The sequence below is a fragment of the Rhinolophus sinicus genome, chromosome 14 (genome assembly GCF_057876585.1).
Source record: "Rhinolophus sinicus isolate RSI-liver-muscle chromosome 14, RSI-T2T, whole genome shotgun sequence".
Taxonomy (NCBI): Eukaryota; Metazoa; Chordata; class Mammalia; order Chiroptera; family Rhinolophidae; genus Rhinolophus; species Rhinolophus sinicus.
Window position 1 is genome coordinate 185033494 of NC_142514.1, and position 16733 is coordinate 185050226.

Sequence of the window (16733 nt, forward strand, 5' to 3'; positions counted from 1 at the left end):
GAGAGAATTTGTTCGGCGTCCTTCGGTTCTGTCCTGGGTTAGCATAGGACCAGAGGGGGGCGGGCCAATGGCTCACCATCGGAAACGGACCGGCAGCTGGCGGCTTTTTCATTCATTCCTTGAGCAAATGTGGATGGGCACCTCCTCTGCCAGGTGTGGGGAGCTGGGGGCATCGGCGGCCAGAGCAGACTTCCTCTCCGCTTTGGGGGGCAGTGGGCCCAGTGGGGATTGTGATAGGAGGCCAGCATGTGGCCGTGTACTGCGCGCTCCCGGGGGGCCCCAGGGGCCCATGGCAGCAGGCGAGCGGCCGCGCAGCTTTCCTTTTCTCATGTACAGCTCTCACCTACCTGCCCACATCCCTCTACCTGTGAGTTACCTGCATTCCACTGCGCTCCCTCCCCCATGCATGAGGCCAGGATGAATGCTCTTGGCACGCAGGAAGGGGTGGGCCACAGCCCAGGTGACCGGGGCTGGAAGCCCTTCAGAGTGGGCTTCCCATAGGAGGTAACGCTCTGGCTGAGACCTCGCAGATGAAAGGTGGGAGGAGAAGTTTGGGGCGCTTAGGCAGCTGGGAGTAGAGTGTGAGGCAGGATGGTGGGAGTCGAGGCTGAGAAGGGCCCAGTGAGCCGCCTCGAGGAATTCCGACCTGGTTCTCAAGGCAGCGGGGGACGCTGGAGGGTTTCAGCAGGGCCGTGACACCAGGAGACTTGGCTGCAGTGCAGAAGGCCAAGGGCAAGGCCAGGAGGCAGGTGAAATGGCTGCGGGTATATAAACCAGAGACCTTGAGGGTCCACCCTGGGGGTGGGGAACAGAGAAGGTGGAGGGGTAGATTTGAGGCCCTTGAACTAGTTGTAGGTCAAGGTGAGAAGAGGAGGGAGGACCCCGAGTGGTCCCCTGGGCGGCCCAGGATGGTGGTGGGGCTCTCGGAGGCGGGGGGAGGGGTGGGTGTGGGGGAGGGTTAGAGTGTTTACCAGTTGTCATACCAAAGGTTCGGGTGGCCAGGGTGTGTCTGTCGCACAGCTCCTGCTGGTCTGGTGGCCATGTGGAGTGGCCGAGCGCCTGGGCGGTCCCTGGGACAGTGAGGGCAGCGGGCTCCGTGCCTCGTGCCATCGGTCAGTGTCATTGCCGGAAGGCCAGCACAGCGTCCTGTGGGACGACAAGTCCTGGTGCGGGTGCGGCCGCCGGTCTCCTGCTGTCTGTTCTGGGATCTCACTGGGTCCAAACTTGCGTCCCACCTGGCGTCCCCAAGGAAATACCCCCCCTTCCTTGTGTAGCGCCTGGCAGGTGCTCTGTGTTCTCCCCCTCCCGGCCGGCCTCCTACCTGCAGAAGTGGTTATGCCAGAGTCTCACACAACTCAGGGCAGATTCCCTCCCGCCGGGCATGTGTCTGCAGGCGCGCACCCTGGAGCGCCTCCATCGGGCCTAGCATTTGGGTCAGAGGAGATAAATAGCTTTTTTGACTAGAGATTATAATCCTGCTTTGGGTACATTTTGCTGTATCAGCACTGCCGCTGGGGGGCCTGCGAACATGTGTGTCACACGTGCGAAACTGCATCACCCTGTCAGGCTGTGGGGTTTGGGCTGAGGCGAAGGCGGGGTGGAGGGAAGGGTGGGGGGGCCCCAGCCTTGCCAGGGTGTGGAGTCCACCCCTCCTCCCCCCAGGGAGCCTGCAGGTGAAGTGTCCGTGTGCGGGAAGAGGAGGGAGCCCCTCGGAGCTGTGATGGGCAGGATTGCAGGGTCTTGTTCCCACTGGGCCCCGCACTGACTGCTGTGTCCCCCCCAGATCCATGGCTGTGGGGAGAGGGCTCGCGCCCACGCCCGGCAGAGAATCAGCCGGGAAGGAGTCCTGTATGCCGGCAGTGGGACCAAGGACAGGTCCCTGGCCCCAGCCAAGCGGGCCCAGCTCCAGAGGAGGCTGGATAAGAAGCTGGATGAGCTGGCCGGCCAGAGGAAGGGCAAACGGGAGAAGGAAAAGTGACGCCGGGCGTGACACGTGGCCTCCAGAGCGTGTGTGAAAATGCGGGTGAGGGGCGAGCAGGGCTGTCCCCTGGCTGCTTTCTGTTGCTTGTAGGTGCTCCGGGTGTCAGTGTGCCACCAGACCCACGCTATGTCTGCCAGCCGCACGGGGCACAGGGCCTTTGGGAAGAAGGGCGGGCTCTCGACCTGGCCAGGAGCTTTGCTAAGATGACAGATGGAGGAGAGCCCCGGGGCCCAGTCACTGCCTGCTGGCCCTTTCTCACGGTGAGGGGTGGGGTGGCCCAGATTGCCGCGTCCCCTTCCTCCTGCCCTGGATTGGTCCCTAGGCTCTTCCTTCCCTCCCAGTCAAACCGAATCCTGGGGTGCTGCCACGAGGGACAGGAAGGCTCTGTTCCTTTGGACACGTGCCCGGGCACCCTTCCTCCCCCGCCCACGTCTGGCGCTGGCCAGCTTTCAGCCCTTCAGGATGGGGGGGGCACTTGAAAACCCCATTAATGTGCCTGGAGACAGTGTCTGAGAATGCTGGGCATTTCTCTGTGTGTCCCCATGTGGCTGGCTCACCCTTTGTTGGAGCTGTGACTTCACCGAGGCCATTTCAGTCTGTCTTCTGTCCCTGGTGGCTGCAGTGGCCATACCCGCACCCCCTACAGGGGAGTAGAGTGGCGCTGGCCGCTCCCTGCTCCCCTGAAGCCTGGAGGTCACTGCTTGGGTGTGATTCACGAAGGCGCCCTGGCCCCTCCCGGGCGCTGCTCCTGGGGTCAGGCTTGGAAAAGTTGTCCCAAATGCCTGCACAGGCCGAGGCCCCTCCCAGGCGTCCCCGTGTCCTTTGCTGGCTGTTTATTCAAGAGCCCTCGTTTGGATGCATTCTTTGAGCCTCAGGGTTTTATTTGTTTCAAAGGGATGTAAGTTATTTAAAATTAAAGTGCGTGCACACTGCCCCACAGTACGTCTAACGTAAGCATTCTTTCCCGTTTCGCTCACTTTCCTGAGGTGGTGGAAGACGCAGGATGAGCGATGTTTGCTCTGAATACTCAGCCGACCAGAGGCGCTGCTGGGGCCCAGAGCGAGAGGGGGCTCAGGCCGCTGCGGGGGCATCTTGTCCTATTAACAGATGATGAGCCGGAGAAAACACTTCCTGTTTAGCTTGACTTCTCCACCACTTGGAATGAATGTTTATGGGAAGGTTCAGAGTTGTAACCTGAGGAGAGAAACGAGGCAGGCTGGTGGGAAGACGAGGGGGCGGGTCACCCCCCTGGAGGGAGGGGGCTGAGGGGGCGTTTCACCCTGAGACTGTGCTGACAACAGCAGGGTGGAGATGGGTGCCCGTCAGGGGCCCGGGTCTGCCGTCTGCCCTGCAGCTCAGCCCAGGCTCTTTCCTCGCCTTCAGGGCCTGAGGTCTGACCCAGCCGCTCTTGGCAGACGTGCTTCGTCTGCCATCACCCCTGCAGACCCTCCTCACGTGGCCCTGTGCCCACTCTCCTTAAATGCCACTCGTGTCCCCGTGGCCTCAGAAGGAAGCTCGTGCTCCCTGACCGGGCATTCAGGGTGGGTGTCCGTGTGTTTGTTCTGTCGTTCAGCCACTGGCCCCCAAATGCCGTGTAGTCAGCACACTCGTGCTCGCCATGCAAGGCCGCGTGTGTTGACCGCCCCGCTTTGCCAGTGCCGCGCTACCCTCTCGTGGGGACACACGTTCCCCCTGCCCAGGCCTGATGCCCACGTGTGCCACCGTGGACCCTCCTCCTTCCTCTTGCCTGGACGCCTTCCTGGCTTGGTTTTATCAAGTGACTTAGGACTGAATTGCTCAGGGGGAGGGGTGGGGACCCCATCTCATCGTGTCTGTAAGTGCCACCGTCCAGTGAGGTGTGGAAGCACGTGCAGGAGTGGTCAGAGTGTCGCCGGTGGTCGGTCAGCTGCCGTTCTGCTCCCAGGGACCCATGGCTGGTGGGCAGCGTGTAGACAGATGATAGCAGGGCAGTGACCTGTCTGTGTGTGAGACATTGTTTCACGGTTGTTGTGGGCACAGTGGCAGCTGTTAACCTGCTGAGGGTACTTTCTTTATCTCCCTGTCTTTGTGGTAACGAGCCCCGACCCCCTGGCCACTGGGAGGCTGTGTGTCCTCGGCTGGGTCAGTCAGAGAACCTCACTCGCCTGGGCACAGCAAGGTCAGGTTCAGGGATGGGCCAGAACCCAAATGGCCCGTCGGTTCCACCTGGGGTCCACATGTAGATGCTGAAAGAAGAATGTTGACTCTTCCACCTGGGGTGGGGGGCGTGGGGGGACAATAGCCAGCCTCCCCGCCTGTCTGCAGGAGAGGAGGAGGCCAGCACAGAAACAGCCAGAAATGGGCCTGGGGGGATCAGCTGATCACATTGTCTGAGCACCTGGATCCAGCCACACCTGACCCCTACCGCGGTCCCAGTGTCCTGAGCTAATCCCCTTTTGTTAGCTGAGGACAGTCTGCCTGGGGTTTCTGTCACTTGGAACTAGAAGAGTCTTTGCTGGTCCACTTGTGCCCATGTCTGTGTGTCTCCGTGTGTATAGTCCCAGCAGGAAGGCAGTGCCCAGTCAGTACACCCCTCCTCGATGGAGCAAGTGGGCCCTGTCACTTTATCCACGTGCTCTTCCCTGGGCCATTCTGACCGGAAGGGCTTGAAGAGAGGAAGGAAGGCGACAGCCTGGCTGGGGCGGTGGAAGCACCCAGAGCTGGAGGGCCCTGGGTCTGAATGCCGGCTGCACTGAATGTGACTTCAGCAAGTCCCTTCCCCTCTGAACCTGTCGTCCACCCGGCCAGCTGTGCTGAGACGTCAAGGGGGTGAGCATCGTGTGTCGGCAAGGCCTGGGTCCGGGTTGGGGGCTCCAGGCAATGCCGGGCGCCGTGTTGCCCACCTGCCCCCGCACGGGAGCGTCCAGCCCTCCATCTCTGACCTCTGCTTCAGCCAGTTTTGATGCATTATTAAAATGTCAGCGCTGACCACTGCAACACCAGAAGTTTCCATTTCTCATCCAGAGAGGCCTTGTTAGGAAAATGTTTGTAGCTGGGCGCTTGAAAAATGTCCTCCAGTTTGGCCTGGCTGGGGAGCCAAAAAAAGGAACATGCCGAGCCAGGCTGCAGCCCTCCCTGCAGGAGCAGCCGGGAGTGGGGCAGCCCTGTCCGGGTGGGCGTGCCTCCTTTTTGCAGTGGAGGCGCCAGGGAGGGAGCCCTGCCAGTTCTTCTTTCGGGCCGGGGGGGGGGGGTGGGCGGCATGCAGCACGGGACAAGCCCTGGCTTTGCAGCGTGTTCATCCCCCGATTTATCGTGTGCGGGCTGCGTGGCCTCGTGCCTTGGTTTCCTCTAAAATTGATTTCCCCTCAAATGGGGAAGTAATAGGTCCTATCTCACAGGGTTGCTATAAACATGGAATGTGTTCAACATCGCAAGGCCATTGAAACAGAGCCTGGCCCTTCAGTGCTCAGAAGCGTCTGCTGTCCTTGTCATCATGCGAAGCTGCAGCAACGTAATAAAGACGTACATGTGGCTCCTCGCGCAAGTTCAGCAGATGGTCTTTGCTGCTTGAAGCCAAGGCCACGCTGCCCAGGGCCCCAGGAGCCAGTTGGCTGCGAGCGCAAGTTGCTGGATGTAGAGCCCTGCTCCTCCACGTGGGCACCGGGCTGCCTTCTGAGCAGCAGGCTGACCCTTGCCGCCCGCCAGTGGGCGGAGGACCCGCTGGGCCAGCCCTGCTCTGTTTACCTGGGTTTGTTTGGAGCGTTACCCAGAGGGATCGGGGCTGATGGGCATCGTGCTGCTCTGGGATGTTTTGGGCCCGAGTTATAACCTGGCACTTAAAAGGAGTTGTGTGCCAGGAGCATTGCAAAGGCTGCAGCCTTATTTGGTCTGGAAACTTCTTTTTGCTTGGGGAACAAGCGGAGGGAGTAAGCAGACTTCTCATCGGGGCGGGCAGAGTTTTAATTATGCCAGGATGGATCGTCGAGTCCGTGAATTGTTTTGACCTGTCACTTCCCTTTTGTGACTGGCTGCCTGCCCTTTTCAGCAGTGGTCCTGCCTTTCCCACCGGAGCCGCTGCTCAGCACGCTCTCCTCCACCCTCAGCTGCCAATGAGTTGTCTCGTGCAGCTTCACTGAGTGTGGTTATCCTGCCATAACATGCAGCCGCGGCCAGTGTACGTACCTCTCAGGGAACTGTACTGAAGGCGTAGGGTTGTGCAGCCCTTCACCCCACAAAGCCCTCCCTGCCCATTTGCAGCACGAGGTTGAGGAAATGCCCTTCCATCCTTTTTTTTGTTGAGAGTATGTATACATTTTTTATTAGAGCTTTTATTTCTTTAAATCATGACTAGGTTTTGGACTTTGTCAAATGCTTTCCCTGTGCCCGTTGGGATGACCACGTGTCTCAATTGTATTAATTGAGTTTTGAATGTTAAACCAACCTTGAATTCCTGGGATAAATCTCACGTGGTTTCTGTGTATCATCTTTACAGATGCTGCTGATGGGGTATATGATCAGAAACATCTGCGCACCACTCTTTTGGGGTCTGCTCCAAATCCAAAGTGAGTCTCTTTATGGGGCAGCCATGCTTGGATTCTTTTCATGAGGTGAGGTACAGGTTTCAGGTCCCAGAGAAACAGACCCGCCCCAAAGGATTTCTCACACCCCTTTATTTCCTATTAAACACAATGCAGCACCATTCTGAGACTGAAATGCCACTTCTTTTAGTCTCAGCCCCGAGGCGGAAAACTTCAGCCGCAGGTGGGCCTGACCTCGGGGTGGACGGAAGCAGGCCCCTGCGTAAGGCTGTGCAGTTGGGCTTTTTGGTGGTGAGTCGGGGCTGCAGGCCGCCGTGTGCTCTGCCCGTGGAGTCACACACACGGGCTGCGGCCACTCAGGGAGGGCGAGCAGCTCCTAATTTGCACTGAGATGCGGTGGAGGCTGCGGTGGCCCTGGATGGAGGGTGGGGTGACGGGTAGTCACACTGCCCAGCCAGTGCTGGAACTTTCTGATCCATCCCGTTTAGTGAATGAAGGCGTGGCTTGCTGCCCTGGTCCCGTGGACAACCTGTTCTTGAGTCGAGAGGACAGAGCTTGAGCTTGCTGGTGTTGCCTCCTCCCTGTCCCCTAGCGGATCCCACCCAGAGTGCTGGCTCTGAATGCACGGGGACACGCCTTCATGGGGAGACAGCAGGTCGATGATAGGGGGCTGGGCCGGGAGTGGGCCTGTCTGCTGCCCCCACAGCTGGCTTGAGAACAGCGGGAGGTGCAGGCCCCACTGGGAAGCCCCCGCCCCCATCAGGGAGGGCAGCCCTTGTTGCAGGAGGCACAGGACAGACACTGCGAGTTTTGCTTAGAGGCACAGCACCCCCATCTCTGCCTTGCCCACCACTGCACAGCAATATGAGAAATAGGGAAAGAGGTTTAAAAGCTTAGAACCTCACTAGAAAGAAGGTAAACACCCCCATATTCCAGAAAACAGACAGGGATGGGGCGGTCAGAGGCGGGGAAGCTGTGGGCTGCGAGGCCCCTGGTCTGGCACGACATGGGGCTGCTTTTCCCGTGGGTAATGGGTGAGGAGGGCGGTTCAGCGGTGGGATTGGAGCCAGGTTCACACTCTGACACGAGACGCGGGCCGGGCCCGCTTTCCGATTCATCAGAGGAAAAAACGGCTGTTCCCGTTTCTATGGCTGCATAACAGATTTACCCAAAACTCTGGTTTGCTCATGGGTTCTGGCGCTCAGGAATTGGGACAGAGCACAGCGGGACTCAGAAGTTCAAAAGGTGGCCCCTTGCCTTGAGGCGGATGACCCTGGTGACATGTGTCCCCTAGCGCTGACCCCATCGCTTGTCTCACTGAGCCTGCCCTCCTTCCCTCACTTTCCCCCTCAGTGGCCTCTCCCCATGAACCATGCAGCTGGGTCCCCGCTGGGGTCTGCTTTCGGGAAACCGGGCCCTGCTACTTCCCCAGCCTCATGGCTTTAAATTGCCGTCTTCCGCTCCCCCCAACCCCCACTCCAATGAAAGCCTACTCACACCTCCACTTGGATCTAAGAGGCATCTCAGACTTTTCATGTCCAAGTCTGAGCGCCTGGTCTGCCCCTTGGTGGTGGGCTGTGTGGTGGCCCCCAAGCATAGGTCTGTGTCCTACAACCCAGAACCTGTGAACATGACCTTGTTTGGGTAAAGGGTCTTTGCAGATATAATTAAGGATCTCGAGATGAGATCATCCTGAGTTATCCAGGTGGGTCCTCAGTCCCATGACAGGTGTCCTTAGACAGAAGAGGACACACACATGAGAAAAGGCCATGTGACCATGAGGCAGAGATAGGAGCGATGGAGCCAGAAGCCAAAGGGCGCCTGGGGCCCCCAGAAGCCATAAGAGGCAGGAAGGAGCCTCCCCTGGGGCCTCTGGAGGGCGCTCAGCCCTGCGACACCTTGATTTCCGACTTCCAGGCTCCAGAACATGAGAGAATAAGTCTCTGTTGTTTGAAGCAGCCCAGTTGGTGGTCATTTGTTACAGCCGCCCCAGGACACTGACACACCTTCCGGGCGGCCCATCCCGACATGCTTACCATCATCCTGTGCCCGCTTCTCACCCCCCTCACACCTCACACCATCTGCTGGCAACCCCTCTCAGCCCTGCCTTTAAGACACACTCGGAATCTGACTGTGTCTCTTCATCCTGCTCAGCTGGCTGGTCCAGACAGCGGTGGTCTCCCCCGGGTCCCCACTGGTCACCCTGCTCGGACCTCGGGATCGCTGGCTGTTGACATCGCAACTTTCTGCTCCCAAGCCCCTGTCTGTGCTGTGCTGTGCTTAGCAAAGCACAGCCTCACACTCCTGCTGTGCCAGCGGCAGGCTCCAGAGGGAGATAGGGAGATCACCAAGGTTAGCAAAGTGGGGAAACTTCATTTTAACCACTGTTACCTTGCCTGCCTGCCCCTCTAGCTTGAGCGTTTTATTGTAACTGCAGGTCCTGTCCTGGTGGTGGGCTGTGACATCTGTATGCTGAACTGTGACCAGTGTTTTAACAAAAGTGAAATGAAACAACAAGCTAGAATAGGAACCACTGCAGTGCCACAAATGCAGTCAAAGCGAGCGCTGTTTGGTGACTCTTGTTCCCCGTCTGCATGTGTGCTGGATGTGATGTAAACGCATTTCTTTCTGTGAGTCTAGTTAAAATTGTTTGTAAGCTGCAGGGGGCTAGGTCTGCCTCTCACCCCCGACCCCTGGCCTGTCGCGGAGCTGTCTGGTCCACATGTGTTGAGTGCCTGTCTAGGGTCCATCCCCCTACACTGCTCTTGCGTGATTCTGTCCAGGGGAACTTTCTTAAATCACACTGTTGGTTATTTTCTCCCCGGGGGTTTCTCTCCCTTTCTCCTGCAGCTCCTGTCATTTGCAGGGCCAATCCGGATGCATTTGCTAATCTTACCTTCTCTCCCGTTTTCCCTCTCTGGATCTTTTGCTTTCTTTTTATGAGCTGTGTCTCACCCTATTTTCCAACCATTCTATTTAGAAATCCACGCAATCACATTTTACTGTGTAAGAAGTCGTTGTGTCGTTTGGATTGCACTGTCTGCGGCTCTCATCTTCTCTCCCTCTCAGGCTGTGGTTGGTGTCTTTTTCCCTCTTTTCTTCTTTCTGCAGCATTTTTATCCCTAACTGCTTTTGCCTGCCTTGTGCATTAAGCTGTCTTCAGATTGCTGGCCGTCGTCTGCTCATATCCAGTGAGGGGCTGACTCTCAGCCATGCACGGGCCTTGTCCACTGTGGGCTCTGCTGGAGAGTTGGCTCCAACTGTGGAACTCGGGAAGGTCAGAGGTCGGAGTCTGTCTTTTCTCTTGGACTTGTCAGCTCCCCGGGGCTCTGGGAGCTGAGTGGGGTGGGGCAGTGTCTCAGCATCCGCCGTTCATACCTCCACTTACTGCCTTTTCTCTGTGCCTCCCCCCACTTATGGCCTTTTCTCTGTGGGGACCCCCCACTTACTGCTTCGTCTCTGTGGGGACCCCCCTCACCTGCTGCCCTGCTGTTCCCTTGGACCCCAGGGCAGAGTTGCCTGTTTCATCCACGGCACAGACTAGTCCTGTGTTTAGTCTCCCAGACCTGAAAGGAGACTCCACTGAGTAGCAGGTGGGCTTTAAGGATGTGCTTTTTTATTTTTATAAACTGCGGTAAAATACACGTAACATAAAAATTTACCATGTAAGCGTTTTTAAGCATTCAGCTCAGTGGCTGGCAATAGGTGCATTCACAGTGTTGTCCAGCCCCCACCATCCAGCTGCAGAGCTTTTCATCTTCCCAGATGGAAACCGTCCCCATTAAACCCTAACCCACCTCCCCCTCCCCAGCCCCTGGCACCCACCGTCTGCTTCCTGTCTCTATGACCGGTTCCTTCTCTGAAACACTAATCCGTGCTCCTATTTTAGCCCCCCTTGCACTACTTCCTGAGCACCCAGGGCCAGTTTTGGAGTCTTTGGCGATTCTATGGTGTGAGACTCTTTAGTGAGCTTCAATCTGTGTGTGTATTCAATCCGCCATCTTACCCGGAAGTCCTCTGTGATCATTGGTTTTGTAATCAGAACAGAACAATTCCTGTTGGCTGGGTTTCTGGTTGGTCAGTAGAGTGGGTCACAGCCAAGAAAGGCCAGATCCCGTTGGGTCTGGGGTCTTCCATGCCCTGCTCCACCTTCGGCCTCGTGTGGTCCCGGATGCCTGTGGGGTGAGCCTGGGTCTCACACAAGTGGGAGGAGGGGGAGATAGGCCCGACCTGTGTTCTAGAAGAGCTGATGGTCAGAGAAGGTGTCTGAGGTGGATAGCAATCCTGTAGGAAGGGCCACGGGGGAGTGGGGGGCGTCCCCAATAGTCTGGGGACGTGACCAGGTGGAGGGCAGTGGACAGGCACATGTGCTGTCTGCTCACGGCTTAACTTGTTGCCTGGCCCAGTGGTGGGGGGGGTGAGTGACAGGGTGGGTGACGGGAGACTTACAGCTCAGGAAGTCCCCCCCAGATGTTCCTAGTAATAATTGTGCTCGGCTCAGTTTTAATTTACACACGCTGCCCAGAAGCTCTGCAGCCTGGAAATGTATGTGCATGAGGATTCGGGACTTTCCGGCCCTGTCAGGCCGATTGGCATCTGCCGGTGACACCAAACGTCCTTGGGACCCTCGCCAGGGGCAGCGTGGGCTTGGGGGCAGAAGTGGGGAAGGCGGCGGCCCCCCAGGTGGCAGTGGGGCTTCCCGGGAGCCCTTTGTCCTCACGGAGAGAGGTGGAAGCTAGCCAGCCCTTCCCCAGTCCCTGGGCAGGGCCCCAGCTCTTCCTGTGGCTCACCCAGGGTCTGTCTCGCGGGAGGTGGCGGTACATGTTCATTGGGGGAAGACTCGGTGGGCATGGTTGTGTGATGTGCTGGTCATGGCATCTCACCTGTGCTCATTCGTACCTGGCCCCTTTGGGGATATGTCCCCCTTTGAGGGACAAGCCTGCTCCTAAGCTGGTGAGGGGCTCGAGGGGAGAGGTTGGAAGGGTTTTGGAATGTGGTCCCAGAAGAGGCCCGGGGTGTGCCTCACACCATGGAATCCAGAGGGACCGTGGCCTGGGTGTGACTCAGCTGGGGAAGCCAGAAGTCGAGAAAAAGGCTGCCCGCTGTTTTGGCAGTGCGTCAGGGGAGGCTGCTGCCTTGGGCTAGTGTCTCCTGTCGCCCAGATGTGGCCGTGGCAGGGGAAGTGGCCAGTGTGGGGTCTCCTTGGCTCCATCCAGTAGGGCCACCTCAGCAGAAGGCGGCTGGAGGTGAGGAAGGAGTCCTGGACAGTGGTCGTCCACTTAGGAAAGTCTCGGAGGCAGTTGGCATGTGCCCCTTGGCCCAGCCCCAGGGTGACACACACCTGCCTCGGCTGGAGGCCGGGCTTCGGGACGTCTCCGGGGACCATTATTCAGCCGACCACACAAGGGGCCCAGGGATTTCTGCTGGCCTCAGGTGAGGGGGGTGTGGGGCGGCTTGAAGGATGGAGCCCCCCTTTCCAGGCGGGCATCCTACCAGCTCATTTCACCCAGCACCCCCCACTCTAGAAACTCTTTGCTCTCAGAACTGCCAATCCATGGATTTCAACCAGGCTCCTGCTGCTTGCTGTCCCCCCACCCCCACCAGGCCCACCGTAGCCCACTGGCCTGTGTTCCCCGGGCCAGCTCCACCTTGTCTGTTTTCGGGGTTTGGTGAAACCCAACCCCGGTGAAGCCCAACTCATCCCCACCTGCCCCGGCAGCTGGAGAGGGAGGAGAGATGTGTGAACATCTCGTCCTGCTGCGGTGAGATTCACAGACAGGAATAGCGACGTAGCTTGTAGAGCCCTGTGATGATGAAAGATGCGCTTGTTCAGAGGGATTAGGAAGGTCAAGACTGAGCCAGCGGGACGCTAACCAAGCCTGCGCCCTTCTGTGTGGGAGCCCCAAAGCCAGCCCTGGCCACTGTCTCTCAGGTGTGCCCCCTGCCCACCCAGCAGGCCCACATTCCCTGTCAGTTTTCTCCTGTGTGCTGTTTCACACCGCTCCTCTTGTTTCAAACCTTCACCACCCCACCCCCTTCTGACACCCCAGTTACCACCGAGAAATGTCACTGAAGATGTGACAGTGACGATTGCACTAGAGCCTCTTCCCACCTGAAATCTACTCACTGTCCTGCCCCTGGAGCCCTGAGCCATTTTCCACTTGTTCCAGAAGTGGACCAACCCCTGCCAACCCCACCTGCCCAATGAGCACTGCCCCCCACCCCCGACAGTGCTCCTGCCGTCAGCCCCCCCCCCCCCCCCGTTTCCCGTCTGATGCAGAAGGCAGGACGCAGTAACTGGGGGCAAAACAGTCCTCACTTCACCCTGACCTTCGTTCGTTACCTCATCTCTTTTCCATGTCTTCCATTCCAGCGAACTCCTTGAAAGCCTTCTCCATGCTCCCCATCTCCGTCTCCCATCTCCATGTCTCCATCTTCCTGTCTCCAGCTCCATCATCTCCGTCACTGTCTCCATCTCCATCTCTATCTCCCCATCTCCCTCTCCGCCTCCGTCCCCATCTCCATCATCTCCGTCACTGTCTCCATCTCCATCTCTATCTCCCCGTCTCCCTCTCCGCCTCCGTCCCCATCTCCATCTCCATCTCCGTCACTGTCTCCATCTCCGTCTCTATCTCCCCGTCTCCCTCTCTGCCTCCGTCTCCATCTCCATCTCCGTCACTGTCTCCATCTCCATCTCCTATCTCCATCCCACTGCTGCCTCCTTTGAAAACCACGGACAAACAACATGTGGAATGAAATAGAAATGAGATGGAGATGAAGTGCGTGAGTGTCCTGTAGCTTCCGTAACAAACCACACACTGGAGAGAAATTGATTCTCTCTTGGTTCTGGGGGCTATAAGTCTAAAATCAACGTGTCAGCAGGGTCATGCCCGCTCGCAAGGCTCTCCGGGCGGATCCCTCTCACCAGCTCTGGGGGTCCAGGCCTTCCTTGGTTTGTGGCCGCATCACTGCAACATCTGCCTTTATGGTCCCATGACCTTTGCCTCTCTTGCCTGTGTCTCCTCTGTGTGTCTCTTAAAAGGGTACCTGTCATTGGATTTAGGACCCATCCAGGTAACCCGGGATGACCTCATCGTGATTCATTTGATTGCCTCTTGCAACAACCCTTTTTCTGAATAGGTTGTGTTCACAGGTACTGGGGGTTGGAACGTGGACATATTTCTGTGGGGCCACCATCCAGTCGACTACATTGAGCCTCAGCCCTGATGAAGTAGGGGCCGTGGTTACCTCTGACCCATGATGTGAGGGCGGATGGGGCAGAGGCACCTCCTGCTGGTAGCAGACCCCACTGCTGGCGGAGTCATAGTCCAGGCCCCACTCAGACCCTATGTGCTGTCCTCACCCCTGTACTTTCCACAACGATGGCCCAGTAATTAACCGTGTAATGTGTCGTGCGGTGGCTGCCGCCCCTGCGAGAGCGTTGTCAGCATGGCACAGCGCCTCACGCACAGGCTCACGGTGGGTGTGCAGTGAAGGAACTAGAGGAGCACAGATTGTGGGTCACCTGCCAGGAGAACCCCCTCCTGCTCTGGGCCTCACCATTGGCTTTGAAGGAATGTTCTCAGCCCCCCACCCAGGCGGGGACCCAGGAAGCTGGCTTCAGGCCTCTCCCTTGCTTTCCAACATAAACAACCACCTCAGGAAAGCCCGAGGCATGGAAGGAATTTTGTGTCTGTTGTTTGTGCTGGTGAAGTAGTACCAGCTGGAAGGGGAACAAAAATTGCCCAAAATCAGCCTTTGGTTTTCATTATTCACAAATCAGTATTTTTTTCCCACTTACTTTTTCCCCATTAAAGCAGATGAAGAAAAATATTCCACTCTTTCAATTTTGCTTTCTTTCTTTTTATTTTTTGAATGAATAGAAGATTGTTGTGTCCCCAGGATGGACACAGACAGGTGGAAGAGGCCTTCGTAAGGCAGCGGTGGGCCTGTCATCTGGTCCCCAGGGGCGCGGTCGGTGTCTGGTTGTCTGCGTGGGCAGAAGAGAAAGGGGACACTGACAAAGGTCAGAGGAGCATCCGAGTGTCCCCCGGTGGTGAGTGAGTGGCCGAGTGCAGGACTCAAACCCAGGCCTGGGGCATGTTCCTAACTACTGCACACTCCTGCCGCCCACACTGCGAGTCCTCTCACTGCTGCTGGCCGCCGCGTCCTGTCCTCTGGGGGAGGGTCCCAGCCGTGGCCCTTGCCCACTGCTGCTTCCCCCTGGGCAGGGCCAGCTTGGGGGTGGGGGTGGGGCCTCCTGGTGCTCCTGGCAGTCCCGTCAGGTGTCAGTAAAGGCTAGTGGTGAGCGTTAAAGAGAATGTGTGTGGAGCTGGAGAAGCCAGGACTGCAGATAATGAGGTACCAGTAATATGGATCCTGGGGACCCAGAGGATCCTGGGAGGTGCTCCAGTTAACCCCAGTCACTGTAGGGAAATCTGTTTCTTTTCCCAGCTCAGCACTACTTTCCTCTTCTTCCCAGAAGACCACCTGGGATTCCCCTTATCTCTGTGCTTTAGGTGGGTTCATGGGTTGATGTTTGTTCCAGGCCAGCCACAGAACATTCCGCCTCCTGCCCAAGGTCATTGCTTCAGGAAAGGGCATGTGGCTCTAGGCAGCCTTGTGTCAATCCTGGCCCATCTTTTTCTGGGACATTGGCAAGTGTTCGATTTTCCGCCAGATATTAAAGGACTAGAGGTGCTGGTGGCACGCTTGTCCTCAGGGGCCTGGAGTCAGCCTGAAAAGTAGTTGACGAAGGAAGTCAAAGATGAGAGCGGAGGAGAAAGGATCCCAGACCACACCCCGATTTAGCTGTGCCTGAAGCAAGACCTGCCTTGCACGTTTTAATCGAGGGCGTCAGTAAGCCTCTGGGAAGGACTGTGCTTCCTCTGGTTTCCGTGTTTTCTGTTGCTTGCGACTGAGAGGTTCCTAGCTGATGCGGAAACTGCCCCCTGGGTATGGATGCTGCCTGTGGCAGACCTAGTGTGTGGGGTTGGAGAGGGGTTTGCGTGGGGCGTGGGCAGGGAGCTCTCCCAGCGCCCAGCAGACATCAGCCGTCCTGGCTGCAAGGCAGTGAGTCACTGTGCAAACTATTTTGCACAAACTATTTGAGTGTTACTCTCATACTGTGTGTTTACTGAGGAAAGTGCCTGCATGACTTGGCTCCGGCGGCCATAACAAATGCCACAGCGTGGGGGCTGCAGGATTGATTCTCCCCAGCTCTGGAGGCTGGGCTCCGAGAGCCAGGTGTCGGCAGGGCCGGCTCTGAGGCCTCTCTCCTCAGCGTGTAGACGGCCGTCTCCTCCCTGTGTCCCCACACAGTCGTGTCCTGATCTCTTGTTATAAGGACCGCAGTCACAGTGGATGAGGGCCCCACCCTAATGACTTCGTTTTACCTTAGTCACCTTTTAGAAGGACCTGTCTCCAAATATAGTCACATTCTGAAGTGCTGGGGACTAGGGCTTCAACATAGGACTTTGGGGGGGGGGGGGGCTGGTTCAGCCAATAACAGAGCCTTAGAAGAATGAATAAAAAGGTCAGCATTTCAGAGGCTCCGGGGGGTCTTCAGTAAGGTCCTGCCCCTGGAAGCTGAATCATCTGAAAACAGGGATAATGAAACTGCAGAGAGAGGTCCTTCTTGCCCAGGGTTTCAGTTCAAGGGGTTGAGTCAAGTGACCTGAGTTGTAGGGAGCAATGAACCCCCTGCTTCCAGCCGAAGTTCCAGCAAAGGCCAGAGTCCTGCCACCTGACCTGGGAAAATGCCCCCAATGCACACCTTCCACCTGAGAAGCTGGATGTTATCCCAACTGCAAGAGCCATCTGTCCCCTCAGCTGTGCTCTGGGTACAGGGCACAGCAGGTAAGCCCTGCTGGAGAAATAGAAATCAAGACCCAAAGGGACACACCCTTTTATAAATACAGAACTAGTGACTCATCACTGAGCAACCATCACCACCACACACAGCCCCGGCCGCAGGGAGGCGGCCAAGTGGTTACAGAGCCCTGGTGGGTTTCCAGCTCTGTTTATATCGAATTAAAGTGACAGCTGTAGCCCCCGTCCTGCTCTGAGTCAACAGTCAGCGGCTCTTCCACTCGTGTCGGTAGTTGAGCAATGTGACGTCCTGGTTTCCGCGATTCGTTCTCAGTCCATCCTGCGGTTGCCCGGGCAGTGCTTCTGTTGACAGCACATATGGTCAGTCACGTTCTTGGACGTGCCACAGAAGGTTAGGCTCAGTG

General features: G+C 57.4%; 1 protein-coding gene and 1 long non-coding RNA gene across 5 annotated transcripts in view; one reads left to right on the forward strand and one right to left on the reverse strand.

Moving 5' to 3' along the window:
* Positions 1–14331, forward strand: part of IGHMBP2 (immunoglobulin mu DNA binding protein 2) — a 34132-nt gene extending 19801 nt beyond the window's left edge. The window contains exons 15-18 of one of the 4 annotated variants that reach the window (XR_016018422.1): positions 1784–2023; positions 2968–4789; positions 5359–6134; positions 6453–14331. Coding sequence is in view for 2 of the 4 variants with exons in the window: in XM_074336848.2 (XP_074192949.2) it covers positions 1784–1978 (195 nt within the window). In the remaining 2 variants the exon portion in view is untranslated. Of the gene's footprint in view, positions 1–1783; positions 2921–2967; positions 4910–5358 lie in introns of those variants that run through there. The other 3 variants (XR_016018421.1, XM_074336848.2, XM_019755633.3) reach the window with 3 other exon arrangements.
* Positions 564–1820, reverse strand: LOC141572297 (uncharacterized). Its single transcript, XR_012497660.2, has 3 exons — positions 1322–1820; positions 984–1146; positions 564–758 (listed from the first exon to the last, which is right to left on the reverse strand). It is a non-coding gene; the product is annotated as an uncharacterized LOC141572297 (long non-coding RNA).
* Positions 14332–16733: the final 2402 nt, after the last annotated feature.